Below are 19,377 nucleotides of genomic sequence, written 5' to 3' on the forward strand. Positions count from 1 at the left end.
TTGAAAAGTGTATGGGTACATGGGATTTGAATGGCACCAAAAACATAACGCAAAATGTTTAAAAATCTATTTCACCTTTTCTTATACAGTACATGCAGTAAAATCATTTCAAATGAATGTCTGATTGAACAGACAAGACCTCAACTTTTATCATATTTACAGAATCATAATGCGCAAAATGTCCATACGGAAACCATTGCAGATACTGTAAATGGCAAAGCAAATTGTACTCAATGTGATGATTGGAAACTAGGTAAGGAAGGTTGCCTCATTACCTCTTCTACAATCATTACCTTGAGTGCAATTTGCTTTGCCATTTACAGTATCTTCGATGGTTTCTGTATGGACTTTTTGCACATTATGAATCTGTAGATATTATGAATGTTGAGTTCCTGTCTGTTTAATCAGCTATTAATTTGAAATGATTTTACTGTACATATAAAGAAAGGTGAAATTGATTTTTTATACATTTTGTGGTATGTTTTTGGGGCCGTTCAAATCTCATTTTTGCATACACTTTTCAAATATCAGTCTTCTGCGACTAAGCCAATCAACAGCAAGATCTTCATTCTGACAAATACAACTCACTCCCTGGCACCCAATGCATAGTATGCAGTTCTCTTCCCAGAATCTAAGCTATCTCCCTAGTATCCAAGCCATAGCAAGCAGGCACGGTGTTCAAAAAAGTAAAAGACAAAGATGTTTGTTCTCCATTATTAATATGTCCCTTTTATTGTCCTGACATTTCTGGGGGATGCAGGAGAATGACACTTCTGGAAGTGACAGCTTCTGCAATGATTACAGAGCATGATTTCCCTGCATTAGAGAGGTGTTTAGTGAGTAAAATAGGTAAGTATCCACTATATTCTTTGGGAGATCTGTTACTGGACTTTTCATTTTAGTGAAAGAGGGGCTTTAAAAATCAAAGCATTTTTTGCCTTTTTAGAAAAACTCTTGTACACTTTATTAGGTACACCTTGCTAGTACCAGTTTAGACCCCCTTTTGCCTTAATTCTCCATGGCCTAGATTCAACAAGGTGTTGGAAACATTCCTCAGAGATTTTGGTCCATATTGACATAATAACATCACACAGTTGCTTCAGATTTTGTCGGCTGCACATCCATGATGCGAATCTCCCATTTCATCACATCCCAAAGGTGCTCTATTGGATTGAGATCTGGTAACTGTGGAGGCCGTTGAAGTACAGTGACCTCATTGTCATGTTCAAGAAACCAGTGGTGAGATGATTTGAGCTTTGTGACATACTGCATTATCCTGCTGGAAGTAGCCATCAGAAGATGGGTAAACGGTAGTCATAAAGGGATGGACATGGTCAGCAACAATACTTAACTAAATGCCGTGGCATTTAAGGAATGCTCAATTGGTACTAAGGGGACCAAAGTATGCCAAGAAAATATCCTCCACACCATAACACCACCACCAGCCTGAACCGTTGATACAAGGCATTTTGTTTACACCAAATTCTGACCCTACCATCTGAATGTCGCAGCTGAAATTGAGACTCCTCAGACCAGGCAATGTTTTTCCAATCTTCATTTATCCAATTTTGGTAAGCCTGTGTGAATTGTCGCCTCAGTTTCCTGTTCTTAACTGCCAGGAGTGGCACCCAGTGTGGTCTTCTGCTACTGTAGCCCATCTGCTTCAAGGTTTGATGTGTTGTGTGTTCAGATATGGTATTCTGCATACCTTGGTTGTAACAATTGGTTATTTGAGTTACCTGTTGCCTTTCTATCATCTCAAACTACTTTCCCCATTCTCCTCTGACATCAAAAATGCATTTTCATCCTCACAACTGCCGCTCACTGGATATTTTCTCTTTTTGGACCATTCTCTGTAAACCCGAGAGATGGTTGTGTGTGAAACTCCCAGTAGATCAGCAGTTTTTTAAATACTCAGACCAGCCCGTCTGGCACCAACAACCATGCCACGTTCAAAGTCACATAAATCCCCTTTTTTTACCATTCTGATGCTCGGTTTGAGCTTCAGCAAGTTGTCTTCACCACCTCAAGATGTCTAAATGCATTGAGTTGCTGCCATGTGATTTGCTGATTAGCAATTTGTGTTACTAAGCAATTGAACAGGTGTACCTAATAAAGTGGCTGGTGAGTGTATATTCCTCATACTTCTTTAAAAATCTGTTTCTGCATTCACTTAGCTCCATTATTCCATGCATGGTAAATTAAAGGAATATATCCGTTTTCTGTTAATATGAAATGTTGTAAAACAATAGATAGAGTAATCTTGTCGTCCAATACTAATGGAAGGTAACACATCTTTATGCATGAAACACTGCAAAAATGATGAGCAGATGCGTTTATTAGAACAGCATATTTAAACATTTTTTTTTACAAATTTCTTTTCTTCAATTTATCTTGTTTCACAGCTTATTTTATAGCACAGGCTTATCTCATTCACCAAAGCAATCACACGCCTCATTGATGGAACATCAAAGTGCATCTTTTCTACAATCCATTAACTCAATGTCACACATATAACCTCACTTATTTAAAGTATTAAAGCCAAGATAAGTCTTTTTTTTAAGAATGTTCTATACCATCCTGTACTGATGTTGGAAACCTGTAGTAAGAGGAAAACAGGGGGCAGCCATTGCTGACCTCCTTCTGAAAATTCTAGTTGCTTGCCTGTCTCTTGCTTTATTTATTTTTTTGAGTCACTGATCTGGACCGAGCATGCAAATCGGAAAGTCAGTGTCAGAACTCTATGATCTGCATAATTGTTCAAGGTTTCATGCCTTGGAAAACACTAAACCCATTGGAACAGCATGACAGCCAAGCAACTTTATTTTTTTTTAATAGAAGAAGTATTGTGCAACTTTTCTGTAAAGCAGATTTTCATCTTTTTAATAGCTTTCCCAAGTGTCTTAAAACCTAAGTGCAGCCAAGAAAAAAAAAAAAAACAGGGAAATAACTTACAGTCAGTAGGATGTCTCCTTTGTGCTGATGTCTCTTCTGTTAGGTGAAATTTTCTTCCATTCATGTCCCTCACCCCTGCCATCATAATCTTCTAGTGCGGCGAGGGTTAACATAATTAAGGGGGTATCAAAAACTCTCATCAAGAGTGCCAAGAGTACCAGATTATGCCCACCCTTACTGATGATTTTTTTCTGTGGGATTGTTGTGGTTTCACCTTGTCTTTAGTGCTGTACTCCACAGAAACTTAGCTCTGCCACCACTCATCATTCAACCAACTTCCTGTAAACCCAAGCTGTCATTGATTTTAGCACCAGACATCCAGTGTAGCTCTAAACTTGTAACCTGTAAAGGCTTATAAAGCAACACCTGTGGAGATATTTAGGTACTGTATTTTGGCACCATTCCACAAGTGTGCACAATTCTAAAGCATGGCATGTTAGGTATCTACTTATTCAGCGTAACATCATCTTTCATATTTTACCAAAGAATTGGGTATTAAATTGTGCTTTTTTTGCATTAAAAGTCACTAAATTGAATCTTTTCCCCAAAAAAAGTTTGAAAAACCGCTATGCAAATACCTGAAAAAATTGCAACACCCACCACTTAATTCTCTACGGCACCTGCTTAAAAAATATATAATATTTGTGGGTTCTAAGTGATTTTATTGCAAAAAAAGAAATTTTCTCATACACAGTATCTCACAAAAGTGAGTACACCACTTTTTGTAAATATTTTATTATATATTTTCATGTAACAACACTGAAGAAATGAGACTTTGCTACAATGTAAAGTAGTGAGTGTACAGCTTGTATAACATTGTAAATTTGCTGTCCCCTCAAAATAACTCAACACACAGCCATTAATGTCTTAACTGCTGGCAACAAAACTGAGTACACCCCTAAGTGAAAATGTCCAAATTGGGATCAATTAGCCATTTTCCCTCCCCGGTGTCATGGGACTCATTAGTGTTACAAGGTTTCAGGGGTGAATGGGGAGCAGGTGTGTTAAATTTGGTGTTATCGCTCTCACTCTCTCATACTGGTCATTGGAAGTTCAACATGGCACCTCATGGCAAAGAACTCTCTGAGGATCTGAAAAAAAGAATTTTTGCTCTACATAAAGATGACCTAGGCTATAAGAATATTGTCAAGACCCTGAAACTGAGCTGCAGCATGGTGGCCAAGACCATACAGCAGTTTAACACGACAGGTTCCACTCAGAACAGGCCTCACCATGGTTGACCAAAGAAGTTGAGTGCACATGTTCAGCGTCATATCCAGGGGTTGTCTTTGGAAAATAGACATATGAGTGCTGCCAACATTGCTGCAGAGGTTGAAGGGGTGGGGGGTCAGCTTGTCAGTGTTCAGACCATATGCTGCACACTGCATCAAATTGGTCTGCATGGCTGTTGTCCCAGAAGGAAGCCTCTTCTAAAGATGATGCACAAGAAAGCCCATAGTTTGCTGAAGACAAGAAAACTAAAGACATGGATTACTGGAACCATGTCCTGTGGTCTGATGAGACCAAGATAAACTTATTTGGTTCAGATGGTGTTAAGCGTGTGTGGCGGCAACCAGGTGAAGAGTACAGACAAGTGTGTCTTGCCTACAGTCAAGCATGGTGGTGGGAGTGTCATGGTCTGGGGCTGCATGAGTGCTGCCGAAACTGGGAAGCTACAGTTCATTGAGGGGACCATAAATGCCAACATGTACCGTGACAAACTGAAGCAGAGTATAATCCCCTCCCTTCGGAGACTAGGCCGCAGGGCAGTATTCCAACAAGATAACAATCCCAAACACACCTCCAAGACAACCACTGCCTTGCTAAAGAAGCTGAGGGTAAAGTTAATGGACTGGCCAAGCATGGCTCCAGACCTAAACCCTATTGAGCATCTGTGGGGCATCCTTAAATGGAAGGTGGAGGAGTGCAAGGTCTCTAACATCCACCAGCTCCGCGATGTCGTTATGGAGGAGTGAAAGAGAACTGCAGTGGAAACCTGTGAAGCTCTGGTGAACTCCATGCCCAAGAGGGTTAAGGCAGTGCTGGAAAATAATGGTGGCCACACAAAATAATGACACTTTGGGCCCAATTTTGACATTTCCACTAGGGGTGTACTCACTTTTATTGCCAGCGGTTTAGACATTAATGGCTGTGTGTTGAGTTATTTTGAGGGGACAGCAAAATTACACTGTTATACAAGCTGTACACTCACTACTTTACAATGTAGCAAAGTGTCATTTCTTCAGTGTTGTCACATGAAAAAATAGAATAAAATATTTACAAAAATGTGAGGGGTGTACTCACTTTTGTGAGATACTGTATGTGAGAAGTGTCAGAATTGACAGTGTTGAATTGGTTAAAGGCAGCCTACTATTGTCATAGGGAGAAGAGGAAGAATCCCCAAAGACAGTACATGACTGGCCAGAAGACCCTAAGGGAAAAGATATGTATAAATAATTTCAAAACTACAAAGTTCTTCTTTAAAGGAAAACACCAGTCTTGCTAGGATATTCAACTCCAATTGAGGTAAATATCCTCAATTGGGCAAAGATGGCAAAAAATTGACAGTGGTTTTAACCATTCGCAACTCTAATTTAATTTTTTTTAAATTGGCTTTAGGTATACTGCATTTGATGGCACTTCCTGATATTTGCCAATCTTTTGACATGACAATATTGAGCCAGGGGCATATGAAAGATATGCCTTACCCAAAGGAGAGATACCGTTGGTGTGCTAAATTCATTCTTTTTTTACAAGCAACTATTTTTTTCTAATGGGGATTATTATTACATTTTATCTCATTTTTAAAATTGAAATTGTACCCAATAAGTAGAGTGAAATGCCATCTCGAATATTTAGGTAGGTAGACCTTGACATTTCTACACTGTGCTGCATGAATGAAAAGGCATTTGAATTGATTGACTTCATTGTTCTCACTTTGTTTTGGCTACAACTCAAAACTTTGTAATTTCGTCTTTTTAACTGACTTCCAGCTTCTCCATCTTTCAACTCTTTTCGTATTGCCAGGAAGCTAAGAGAGAGCACTTTTTTAAAATATTGTTTTATGTGTCCTGTTTTAAAACCTAAATCCAGCCAACATATTTTCTTTTGTTTTGGATATAATTGGGAGGTTTTGGAATCTCTGTCATGGTATTATTACTGCCTCTGTTCCTAATAGAGCGATTTCCCTATACTGCCCAGCAGGACAATGCTGGGAAATATCTCCAATGGGGATACAGACAAAAACAAAAAACACATATATGATCAATCCTTTATTGCTCCCCTGTGCGTTTCTATACGCAGACAGCTGCTCCCTCCATTTATCATACAGGTACCACAGGAGCAAGATGTGAGGGGAAATCTCTCTAGACAGACACAGACAGAACCTGAAAAAAATGTGTCTATTGCATACATCTGACACGGTGCATATTCATATTTCTAATGATAGGGTTATGCTGGTGTCCTCCCTGATATACAGTAACCTCTCCTTGTTAGGCTAGGCTCCAGTTTTTTTGCTAGTGTCTTATGTGTGGAACCTCTTGACTAATCACCATGAGGCTTCTGTAGCTCAAGTTTGTAAAGCTGCTATTTGGTCTTCGGTTTATACTTTACAGAGTTTTACCATGTGGATGTGGATGTGTGAGGTTCTTTCCTATTTGGGGTTTGTGGTTGGTTGCTGTGTGCCCTCCCCTCATTCCATTGCTTTGAGATGTCCCTTCCCTATTGTTATGAATATGAAGATGTTTTGTATCCTGGAATGTACGAAAAAGAATTTTGGATTTGTGTGTTTACCTTTTCTTTGAGTACATCACGGGACACAGAGATCCTGCCCCTCTTCCTTTGTGGTTCATGGCTTGCCGCAAAAACTGGAGCCTGAGCTAACGGGAAAGAGGTATAATTTGGGAGAGGACTTCCTATCTTTTTTTGCAAGAGTCCAGTCATCTGAAGGTGGCAACATAACCCTATAATTATAAATATAATTATTCTCTGTGTCCCATGATGTACTCAAAGAAAAGGATTTCACCGGTAAAAAAAAAAATCCAACTTTATTGTTCCCCACTCTATGCAAAACTACAATACACGGTTGAAAATGCTCTGTGTGTTGTGGTGCGTAGCATTCTTAAAAATAGATCAGGGCCTTTTTTTCCTGTATTGAGGTGTGTTCACAGCTTTTTGCAACCTAATGCCTAATGCAGCCTTTTTCAACCAGGGTGCCAAGGCACCCTAGGGGCCTTGAGGTTTCTTCAGGGGTCTTTACAAGCTGGTGTGTGGGCGAAGTCTGCCTTTACAACCTTCTAGCTGCCGGCATCATAATGACCAATGGCATCATCAGTTGATAAGGAGGATTTCAATCACCTACATAACATTCTTGTTTGTCTCTCCTCTGCCCCTCTCCATCCGCGTTGGGGTAACATTAGCTAAGTGATGAAAAAAATCAGGGAGAAGAGAAACATTAGAATACTAGTCAGTACCCATTTGCAAAAGTGTTTTTTCTTTGGAAGAATAAATCACCTCTAATGTTTTGTGTCCTACTTGGACTTGTGGATGTTGCTGCAATATGTGAAACTAGAATAGTTTTTACATTTTAGAATTGGTGACTTTCCATAATTTTCAAAGGGTGCCTCGGGATTGTCCATAATTTTTAAGAGTGCCTTGACTGAAAAAAGGTTGAGAAATACTGGCCTAATGCAACATTTAATGGGTTCTTCATTTTTTTTCTATATCAGTTTCTTGGCACCAACATACTGTATCAGCATACTGACCAGATGAATGCTGCAATGGATTGGTGCCAGAAAAGGAAAAATATGGTAAGTATTTGATATAATTTTCCATTTTTCTTGCACCAACATGGCAGCATAAATGTGGCATTTGATACAATTTTCTGTTATTTTTTTCTGCATTTGTCTTCTATAATAAATTTAAATCATTGATCATGCTAAGATTTGCAAAGGTATCTTCCACTGTTTTTACTTTATGAGGGATCTCAGTACTGTTTTGCAAGGTTCTCATAAACTGAATATGTATCTATTAATACAAAGAAACTCTCTATTACTTGAAAATAACTGCACTCATGATGATAATAACACAGTACAGCCTCAGGTTTTTTTTAATCAAATTAAAATAGTTTTCCTGTGATGTAAAGTCCTGAATGAAAGCTTGTCAGCTGGACCTTTGTACCAACAGAATATGTGCTTCATTAGACCATTCAATGGCACTCACACTGGGGTTATAAAAATTTAATACAAAACATTCATAGACATACAAAATACAGCATACATAGTGACGATACAGACAGGCAATCCAATAAAGAGTACAGGCAATCCAATAAAGAGTGCAGTCAAGAAATAAATATGTCTTTAAACTACTAAATGCTATGCAGAAAATGAAAAAATACAATGAAGAAGTAACACTTTTAATACAACAAATAACTCACTATTAGCAATAGTATTGCAATGGCAACGGTCCCCTGTTTACGAAATTATATATACATTACATCCTTCAATAAACCTACATTGGAGATATGAGACATGACAGTGTACTATGCAGCTACAATGTGTGATCCTACAGCAGCTATAACATTTCATTCAAAACATCTTTGGTGGATTGCTTTAGTGCTCGTGGAGATTGTTCGATTTCATCAGCGGGGTGGAAAATATAATTCTATCTAGTTGTTAAATTTTGTTTTGTCGCTGTAGCTTATTAATACATATTTGAGTGTATTTATTGAGGGATTCCAAAAGAAAAATACAAGTGAATCAGGTGTGCTGCATTCATATTAGCTGACAAAGAAAATGCTGATAAGAGCAGAATGCAAAGAAATGACCTCAACAATCTGTTGCTGCTACTTCACTGTCCAATCACAGGATGGGGCAAGCAGAGGACCTAGATGGGTTGCTTCTCTGCAGCAGGGAAAAGTAAGGTCACTAGGGTAAATGTTCTGTCAGGGCTGTCTAAACCACAGGGCTGGATGAACAGAAATACAAACCTTTATTGCAGGTAAAACAGCTTCCATATATACATTTGCACGTAATTAGCAGTTTGCCAAGAGTTCAGATATAAAGTGATTTTGTCATGTGTATGTAGCACCCTCTAGTGTGTGAGACCATTTTGCAGTGTACTACAAAAAAAACAGAAATGGAAGGCGCGCACACCTGGTGCATTACCAGAGATAATTTAATAATAACACATTTTTGTATAAAAGTGGGTACTTACATAATGCAACTGACAAAAGGCCATAAACACAGTGCATGGAAATGCACAGAACACGGGGTACAGCTAACACGTTTTGAACCTCTAGCTCTGAGGAAGGGGGTGCGCCCCCCAAATGCGTTTTGTCAGTTGCATTTTGTAAGTACCCACTTTTATACAAAAATTTCTTATTATTAAACTATCTCTGGTAATGCACTAGGTGTGCACGCCTTCCATATCTGTTTTTCTTCTAGTTCCTTTCGGATTCTGAGGAAGGCAGCATCCACCTAGTTCTGGGATACCATGTACCTTTCACATCACCATTTTATCTGACATCTATTTATGCCCTGTACACACGGTCGGATTTTCCGCTGGAAAATGTGTGATACAGGAAAACTCTCACCGCACAGGCATGGATCCACTCCAGGTGTCAACTCAATTGTCTCCCAGGATAAAGAGCCCCAGGTGCTGGCTAGTGCTGAATCATGTTGAAGGTGAATGAGAAAATCCGGACAGCCGCACTCCAGGAAGATGTAGTTCAAAAATTATTTATTATAAATTCTTGAGCATATCGCATACAAAACACTGTGGCAGAAAGTACAGGCAATCAGCTTAAATGTGTGATAGGACCTTGTTGTCGGAAATTCCGACCGTGTGTAGGCTCCATCACACATTTTCCATCAGAATTTCCGACACAGAAAGTTTGAGAGCTTGCTATAAAATTTTCCGACAACAAAATCCGTTGTTGGAAATTCCGATCGTGTGTACACAAATCCGACAGACAAAGTGCCACGCATGCTCAGAATAAATTATGGGTCCTTTCACACTGGGGCGGTTTGCAGGCGCTATTGCGCTAATAAAAGCGCCTGCAAACCGACCCGAAAGTGCCGCTGCTTTCATTCCAGTATGAAAGCCCCAAGGGCTTTCACACTGGAGCGATGCGCTGGCAGGACGGTAAAAAAAGTCCTGCCAGCAGCATCTTCGGAGCGGTGAAGGAGCGGAGTGTATACCGCTCCTTCACCGCTCCTGCCCATTGAAATCAATGGGACGGAGCGGCTATACCGCTGGCAAAGCGCCTCTGCAGAGGCGCTTTGCGGTGGTTTTAACCCTTTCTCAGTCGCTAGCAGGGGTGTAAAACCGCCCCGCTAGCGGCCGCATACCGACGGTAAAGCGCCGCTTACAATAGCGGTGCTTTACCGCCGACAACGCCTCCGCCCCAGTGTGAAAGGACCCTTAGAGACGAAAGCTATTGGCTACTGCCCCGTTTATAGTCCCAACGTACGTGTTTTACGTCACCGCGTTCAGAATGATCAGATTTTCCGACAACTTTGTGTGACCGTGTGTATGCAAGACAAGTTTGAGCCAATATCCGTCAGAAAAAATCCATGGATTTTGTTGTCGGAATGTCCGATCAATGTCCGACCGTGTGTACAGGGCATTACTTCTCACCTTGGAGAATTATCGCTGGAAGTGACTGTGTTTTTTTGTATCTCTAGAAGTAAGAGTAGCTAAAGCATATTTCTGACCAGGAATAAACCACTGAAATATTATTGGTTGAACCAAATGGACTTGTGGCTTTTTTCAACCTAACTATGTAACTATGAATTGGGTCAGGGTTACTAGAGGCCAAGGCTGGATGACTCATCCTGGCACCTCTCTGGTGCCTCCCCCTGGTATCTGGAGGGTTGGAGAACCTTCTAGAACAGGAGGGCAGGGGTTAGGAGGGGCTGCCCTGAATATTCATGGGCTCTCAGCCAATCCCCAGCAGTGCGCTGCCAGGGAACTGGGATCCCCATAAATAGACCTGAGCTATGCTAGCAGGGGAGTCGGGAGGAAGCTGGAGCAGCAGTGCTGAGTAGAGGCGGTTGGTGGCCCTTGAGGGACCCCCTTAACGAGGGAGGGGGTTACCTCAGGCTGGGAACTCAGGAAAGCTGACCTTTCTTGAAAACCATGTAGTGCCAAGTCATCATCTAACCTTTCCCTGGGAGGTCTTCATGTGTGTGAGCCAGTCAGGCAGGACTGGGGCAGAAAGTCAGTCGGGAGGACTGAGAGGAAGATCAGCCAGGCGTGGCTGGTGGCAGACAGGTGGGCTAGCATTTTCTGCAAGCAAGTGGATCTGGGATTAGTGGCCACAGGGAAGCAGGAGAAATGTCATGCTGTTCACTCTAACTGTGCTACTTTTGTCATGCGATGGAGTGTTCCTGCGTGTATGGGTCTTTGCTGAACTAGTAATATCCTGCTAGTTCCAACAAGAGTGAGCAGCAGGTGCTGTGGGAACCAAGTTTGTGCAGGAGGAAGGAAAAAGAGGACTTTTGTAAATAGTGAGGAAGTTGTTCCTGGTTCTGTGTTTCAACATTTTCAAGTTGGGCATCCCACAATTCCCAAGTAGAATCTGTAGGGATGAATCACCCACTGATTTCTAATATCTTATGGCAGCTCTAACAATTGGGTAACCTCATTTCTGGTTCTATTTTTGCCCATTGGGGGGTTTGGGGTGCCCCTATCCACAATAGTGTCCCCACTCCTTCTGTTCCCTTCTACATCATATGAGATAAAGTAAAAATCCAGCAGAAGGGTGGAGCCTCACAATTCTTGCCATGGTAGATGTGAAAAACTTTGCGGTCAAGAGCATAGCCCTCACTGCCAAAGTTCACCACTACTTTTTTGGACAAAACCTACTACTTGAACCTTAGAAAAAGAGGATAGACCCTGAAAGCCTGTCCCGAAAAATGAACTTTTAGTGCAAATAAAATAAAGTATCATGGAGAGTACTAAACTGTGTTGTTGCAAATGCACTAATATGGCGACAGTTACCTTGAGCATGAGAAATCGAAAGAAACTCTCCAGCATCAAACACCAACTGAAGTAACAATTATCTGTAGATGGATCTACCAAATAAATAACCAGATATCTGCACTGCTCTGTGCCATGATATTGGAAATAGTTATAATTACTCAGTATAACAGTGCTTACACTGAATACAAATTACACGGCAACTTGAATGTGAACAGTGACAGATTTGGCAGGGAAACATAGAATCTTAAAAGACTGATGGTCCAACATTTTTGTCTGAGTATAGATCTATGTTTGTCCAGGGCCAGATTTACATCTCAAAAGCCTCTCTGCTCTTCTTAAACTCCTCTTCCTGTCCTCAGGGCTGGTGGAAGGAGTTTTGTCTACACGGGGCGCCAGGATGGGGGGCAGTGCATTTTACCTAAGGCAGCTGCCTAATGCTGGCACCTTCCCTGCTAGGAAGGGTGTCTGTAGGCACATGCCTACAGTGCCTAATGGGAAACCCAGCCCTGTGTTTGCCCAAGCATGTTGACTGCCTGTCAGCTTGTCCAAGCATCAACTACACTGCAAATATATTTTCAGGGTACTGTTTAGGCCTCGATTAGGCCCCTTTCACACTGGGGCTGTTTTCAGGCACTTTAGCGCTGGAAATAGCCTCTGCTAAGCGCCTGAAAATCGCCTCCCATTCATTCCAGTGTGACTTTTCACACTGGGGCGGTGTGCTTGCGGGACGTTCCAAAAAGTCCTGCAAGCAGCATCTTTGCGGCAGGTTGGGAGCGCTGAATTTAGCGATCCCAAAATGCCCTGCCCATTGGAATGAATGGGCAGCGCTTTCAAAGTGCCTGAAAAGCGATTTGAAAACGCTGCAAACCTGGAGTTTTAATCTTTTTTGGGGGTTAAAATCGCCCCCCGCTGGCGGCCAAAAAGCAGCGCGAAAGTGCCGCTTAAACAGCGCTAAAGCGCCACCAACATGAGCGGCACTTTATCGCAAACAGCTGACGTTTTCAGTGTGAAAGTGTAACATAGGTGCTGAGGTCCATACACTGTGAATGGGCCATTTGTTTATGTGGCAGGAGCAGCCAGGTGTTGTGTACAGACAGCCCATGTAAGTCTGTCTCTAGGAATACAGCGGGTGAATGGACACAGCTGCTTGTCCTAAATTGACAGGCATGTAGTATACCTACAAGTGTCCAAGTTAGTAGCACCAATATAATTTCTAGATGTTGCCTGTAACATAGCAAATCTTTACTTTTTGAGACTTCATTTAAATGAGGACAGCGCAGGGAAGTCTTTTTAGAACTATGACTATACTTTAACATTGAAATGCCTTTATTAAAGAGGAGCTCCACCCAAAAGGGGAAGTTCTGCTTTAAGGACCTGTCCCCTCCCGCTCCTCTTGAAGAGTTGCACTTTTGAGGAGTTGGGGGGGGGGAACGAAGGGGAGAGAGGGTAACCGATTTTGACAGGTACCCGCTCTCACTTTCGCTCTGACTGCCTAGGCGATCGGAAGTGGAAGTTCTCCTCCCCCCTCTCCCCTTGCAGTCTTCTGGGACACGTGACAGGTCCTAGAAGACAGCGGGACCTTTCACAATGTGCAGCGCTGCTCGCGCATGTGCAGTGGGCACCCGGCTGTGACGCTGCAAGCTGTCACAGCCGGGTGGCTCTAATTAAGATGTTGGCGCCAAGGAAATATGACAGCAGGTGAAACTAGCTGCTGATGTGAGCTCAGCGCTGGATCGTGGGACAGGTGAGTGTCTGTTTTTGTAGCTGCTGAATTTTTTTTTTTTTCACAGGAGACTGGAGCTCCTCTTTAATAAAATACATGGTTTCCAAATGTATGTGGACAGCCATATAGAAGAAAGCCATGTGACATAAAAACATTCAGCTCTGCAGAAATGCATATCTGTTCCTCTTAGAGCTCAAGCAAGTTGGCAATTATCTGATTTGAAAATTGTTAAGTTTGTACTAGTCTGTCTTGCATGAATAACATTAGTTTCCATTTAAACAGACACAATATATTAAGCATTATGTTAGGTAGAGTACAAAATTTTACTAGAGACAAAGATCAAATACAAAAGGTATCAGTAAATACAGAGATTATCACCAGCTCTATATTGTAAATTGTAGCAAACCTCAGTGTGTTTCTATAGAAAAGTAAAAACAAATCCCCCATTTTGCAAATTTCTTTTCTATTAAATTTTTCTGTTTTATGAAGTCAGTAAGTTAAAAAAAAAAAAAAATCTGTGTTTAACATGTTTTTCTAGTCTTAACTACTTTACTCTGATATCTAACCAGTATTCCAGAGGATCCAACAAGATACACATCAAATAGGTACGGTGTGCCTTTCTCTAGACCACCAATAGTTTCTGTAGTCACTGCTTTCTGGACATTGATATCGTGGAAGTACTTGCAGAGAATTTTTTCAGATCTTGGTCGGGATTCAGGTCCTAAGCATCGGTCAACACTAGAAGTTTCTCTCAGAATTTCTTCTTCTCGAATCTTCTTTTTGTAGACACAATACATGTTCATTTCCTGTGTACCAAGCCAAGCAATTGTTATTGAGTCACAGGTTCTTAGTTTGTTGAAGGATTTAATCTTCAAACTTGCTGGAAAAAATGGGAATAATGTCTTATGGATATGGGATGATGCCTGAATCATGGCAGAAGAATTTGGCATTACATCTGATGATTTGAAAACAGCTAAGTATTTATCCATAATTTTTCCTTTAAATGTTATGTGTCTTAAATTTTGAATGGTTTCTGATACCAGCAACTTACCATTCCTTGATATTTGAGCTCGTATTTGGCCCCTGCATGGCTGCAATGTGAATTGGACCTTTTTATTTATTGCCTGATATTGAAAGCTGTAAACTTTTTGGTTTTTACCATCTAACTTGATTTGAACTATTTTACCATCTTTTAGAGGCATGACCTTAGGTTTTGGCTCCATCCAGGTTTTTGCAAAGGTTCCCGTGTAGGCAGCACTGGCATTTGTTAGAAGATTGACAACAAAAACATCAAAATAATACTGAGTGTTGGAGCTCAAATTGGAAACTGTGTATGTGTTTTTGTTTCCAATACACATTTGCCTTACATCGATATTGTTGGATCTGTGAATAACACTAATATCACTGTTTGAAAGGAGCATAACCCGATGATGGTCCTCAAGATATTGTGAAATAGGATAACTTGGTAACTTTGGCCATTTTCTAGTTGCAGATCGAATTGCAGTGTCGGCAGCACACAGACTTTTGTAATTATGCTTTTCGTTGACAAGAACACAGTATTGAACATTCTCCTTCTGCTTTGTGGCAGATGGACTTGGTTTCCAGACAAGTGAAACAGAATTGTGGTTGACTGAACTGACGTCAATACGAGGATCTCCTGGAAGCTCTGGAAATAGGTTACCATGTGCTAAGTCAGTTGTGAGATACACAGAGATGTGAGTGTCTCTCTCTGTTGAGAGAAATTCGAGGACAAAAATTGAAGAATGTGAAGATGTACCAACATAGTTTTCGACTGAGTTTCCTTTATAATGGAAGAACATAGATACGGTCTTGTAGTAGGATCGAGCTTTTAGGTCATCAAATGATCTGTATTTTTCTGTAATAGAAAACACAATATGGATTCAAAATGTGCAGCAAATCATGATATGCCCACAATATTTGAGAGCCAATAGAAGGAACAAAATGGCCAAACCATATACCAAATAAAAAAAAAGATGAAAAATGCTACTTTATATGAATAGATAATTTGGGGAAAATGCTAAGAACTATAAAAAAAATGTCTTGCTAAAAAGAAACATTACAATAAATAAATGTATCTTTTACAATCTTCTAAAAGATATGCATTTTATATTTTTCAAAATAAATTGGCCAGTTAGGAATAAAAATAATCACACAACAAACATAAAAAAAAACACAGAAGAATAAAGTGTGTTTATAAAAATCAATTTTTTTAAATACACATGAAAAACATAAAATTCATATGTTTATAAAAATCTGTTTCCCCACATACAGCCTAATGTTCTTCATTTAGAATCCAAAGCACGTAAACCTGCCAAATGTTCTTCAAGTTTAGAAACTCAACTTTAGCAATCTCTAAAGACAAATGTAAATTATGCGGTTTCGGTAATGAATTATATTCAGTCAATGATGTACATGGATTTAATCAACAAAGAGCTAAAATAATTATTGCAGATCGGTAATTAGTTGCCCATCCTATGGTCAGTGGAGAAACATTTTTGGAAAAAATGCCATTCCTTGACAGTTCGAGTTGAAGCTTTATTCACTGAAAATCAAACTGAGCTTAAGCCCTGGTTCACATTGATGCTACTTTGAAATTGCGCTACTTCACTTGAAGTAGCGCAATTTCAAATTAGCAAGGTCAGCGCGGTTTCAGCTGCTACTTGAAATCTGTGTGGCTTCATGCACTGATGTCTATTGAAGTTGCACCTGAAATCGGCAAAAGTAGTGCAGTAGTGTAGTGCGGCGCCGAAAAATCGGTGTCGCACCGATTGGAACAGTGCCATTGCCTCCAATAGGCTGCGACTTGTCATGCGATTTGATCTTTCAAATCGCATGACAAGTCACTCCAATGTGAACCTAGGCTAAAGTGGTTGTAAAGGCACAACGTTTTTTACCTTCATGCATTGTATGCATGAAGGTAAAAAACATTCTGTGTGCAGCAGCCCTCCAGCCCCCCCCCTAATACTTACCTGAGCCCCATCATGATCTAGCTATGACCAGGAGAACTTTGGCTCTCCGGGGATTCACACTCCTGATTGGCTTTTGGCAGCAAAAGCCGCGGCTCTGTGTGTGAATGAACACACAGAGCCGCGCCTTGGGAGCATGCTTGCTTGGGTGCCACCACAGCAAGGTGCTTGCTGTGGGGGCACCCGGCAGGAGGGAGGGGCCAGGAGCGCAGGTGTGGGACCTGAGAAGAGAAGGATCTGGGCTGCTCTGAGCAAAACCATAAGTATAACATGTTTGTTAATTTAATGTAAAAAAAGTGAGGGTTTAGTAACACTTTAATAAAGTAGATGTAAACCCAATCACTAAAATCTCATATACTTTCTAAAGTAATGTAGCACTACCCCCACAGGAGCCAGATGGTAGATCGGGTTCTCTGTTCTTCTGCCTTGACTCTGAGAACAACCTCAGCCTCATTAACACACCAGGTTAAGCAAATACAGGGAGCACAAATATAGATATCCTACACACAACTAAGGTCCAGGATCAAAAAGCAAACATCAGCCTGGTAAGTGGTAAATTAACCCCCATATATTGTCATGGGTTGCAGTAAATAGCAGTATGCACATAAATGAGCAAGTAAAGGATTAGGTCAATCACAGTTCAATAGAATATAGAGCAGGGGTAGGCAACCTCAGCACTCCAGCTGTGGTGAAACTACAAATCCCATCATGCCTCTGCCTCTAGGAGTCATGCCTGTGCTTGTCAGGGTCTTGCAATGTCTCATGGGACTTGTAGTTTCACCACAGCTGGAGGGCCAAGGTTGCCTACCCCTGCTATAGAGGCATAGAATGGAGTTATATGTAGCTAAATTAGAATAAACCTGGTAATCCACAAAATCAGTAAACAGTAGCTATATCCATTTTAGAGTGCACTCTGTATGAATGGCAGCATTCAAATTTGAAGACTCCCTACAGAGGCACCTCTAATCATGGGCAATAGGCAAATGTCTTGTGAATCAGCTGAGTGAGAAGTCTTTAGCCCTAGTTCTTTAGCTGGCCAGAGTTGGGGGGCCAGTCTTTATGCTGGTTCACATGAGTTCAGTCCCAGTAAAGTCTGCATGCAGAAACCAATGCTGCTAGTTACATGTCCCTTCTCTATGTGCTCAGTTTCTGTTAGCAGCAACAGATTAATGGCAGCAGCATCCTCTCACCAGTCCCAGCGATACAGCAACAGGGGTCCTGCTGTTCAGATGTCAGTTCATTCAAATAATACTTAGTAATCCTGTCATGAAGCTCTTTGTTTTTGGCATGTCCTGTTAAGAATTCTTTGTCCCTGCCATCTAATTGTTCTCCTGTGTTGTCACTCCTTCGCATGCATATGTGGAAGAGACTATAAGCAGCCATGTTGATGCTCAGTATACAGGCATGGTTTGCCACTGCTATCTGAAGAAATCCAGCCCAAAGCAATGACATGCAGCCACAGCTGGAGTGAGTGCATGTAGACAGCAAACGGCTGAAAGGGGCTGAGAAGATCAGTTGCACTGAGATGTAACAAAGAATGTACAAATTGTGAAAACAATTGATATGACCGGGGTACCTCTAAGGATATAGAGAGAAGAGAAAAAGAAAAAACAAAGACAGAGGCCATAGGAGAGATCCTTATAGTGTAGTAGTTTACAGATAGTTCAATACAATGTACTAAGAGAGGATAAATGCAATTATGTACTCACATCTGTGAGGTTGCTGAGCTCCTTTATTTGGGATCAGACAACCTGGGGTGAACGTCTGCAGGGAATATAGCTGTCCCTGTGCAGAGAGAAGTCACACTCAATGCTAGGTGGGGTGATCTGGGCGATCCTATGCACTGTGGTCTCTAGATTCCAGTGTATTTACAGCAAGAAATTTCCAAAAGAGCCTCAAAAAATAGGAAAGTGGTGTCAGTAGAGGTGCCCAAAATTTAGTGAATTTATCGTAAATTTGATATTTATTGCCAGAGGAATATTATAGGAACACAGCCAACACGTTTCACAGTACTATACTGGCTACTTCCTCAGGATGGTGTGTAAAACACTTTTAACAGCTGTGATCTGTCTCTCCTGCTCTCTGGTAGTGTGTTCTAACAGACAATAACAAAAACATGTTTTTTGCACCATCCTAAGGAAGTGGCCACTGTAGTGCTATGAAATCCTTTAACAATGTTTTTATAATATTGTTAGGGTAACGGCAAATTTATGAAAAATCCACTTGTCAGCTTTTATTTTACATTTGGGCGCCTCCACTTTCTCATCTTTTGGTGCTCAAAGATTTCTTGCTGAAAACAATTGATACACAGCGCTTTAACAAAGTAAATGTTACAGTATCTATTTAGGATTTACATCTACTTTACATTTATTGTTTATTGTGGAAGTATATGCCATGGCGTTTGATAAAAGTGACTACATTTCTGACTATTCCTGCAGAATCCCTGTCATCACTCCCAGTCATCTTTTGTCACCTCTCGGCTGGGCAGTGATTGCATCTCATCGGATGCAAGTACTGTTCAGGTTTTCAATACAATACCCCACAGGCTGAAATTTGAACTTCCACTTTGCAAAGGAATTTTCACTTCACAAGGTAATTTTCTCTTAGCTCAGTAAATGTGGTTTGCAAAGAATACCCAATTGCGTGCAAGAAAAATAAAAAAAAGACTGTACTTTTGCTTGTACATGAATGGATAGTGGAAGTCAGCACAACTTCATCTCATTCACA

The 19,377-nt window shown here is 40.8% G+C and overlaps 1 protein-coding gene across 1 annotated transcript in view; it reads right to left on the bottom strand.

The window, feature by feature from the left end:
* Positions 1-8,227: 8,227 nt before the first annotated feature.
* The window catches only part of LOC141106177 (protein NDNF-like), a 47,046-nt gene continuing 35,896 nt past the window's right edge, over positions 8,228-19,377 (bottom strand). Inside the window, exon 4 of the mRNA XM_073596715.1 lies at positions 8,228-15,539. Coding sequence (XP_073452816.1) covers positions 14,185-15,539 — 1,355 coding nt within the window. The 3' untranslated portion in view covers positions 8,228-14,184. The remainder of the gene's footprint in view (positions 15,540-19,377) is intronic.

This window comes from Aquarana catesbeiana, linkage group LG08, assembly GCF_042186555.1.
Source record: "Aquarana catesbeiana isolate 2022-GZ linkage group LG08, ASM4218655v1, whole genome shotgun sequence".
Taxonomy (NCBI): Eukaryota; Metazoa; Chordata; class Amphibia; order Anura; family Ranidae; genus Aquarana; species Aquarana catesbeiana.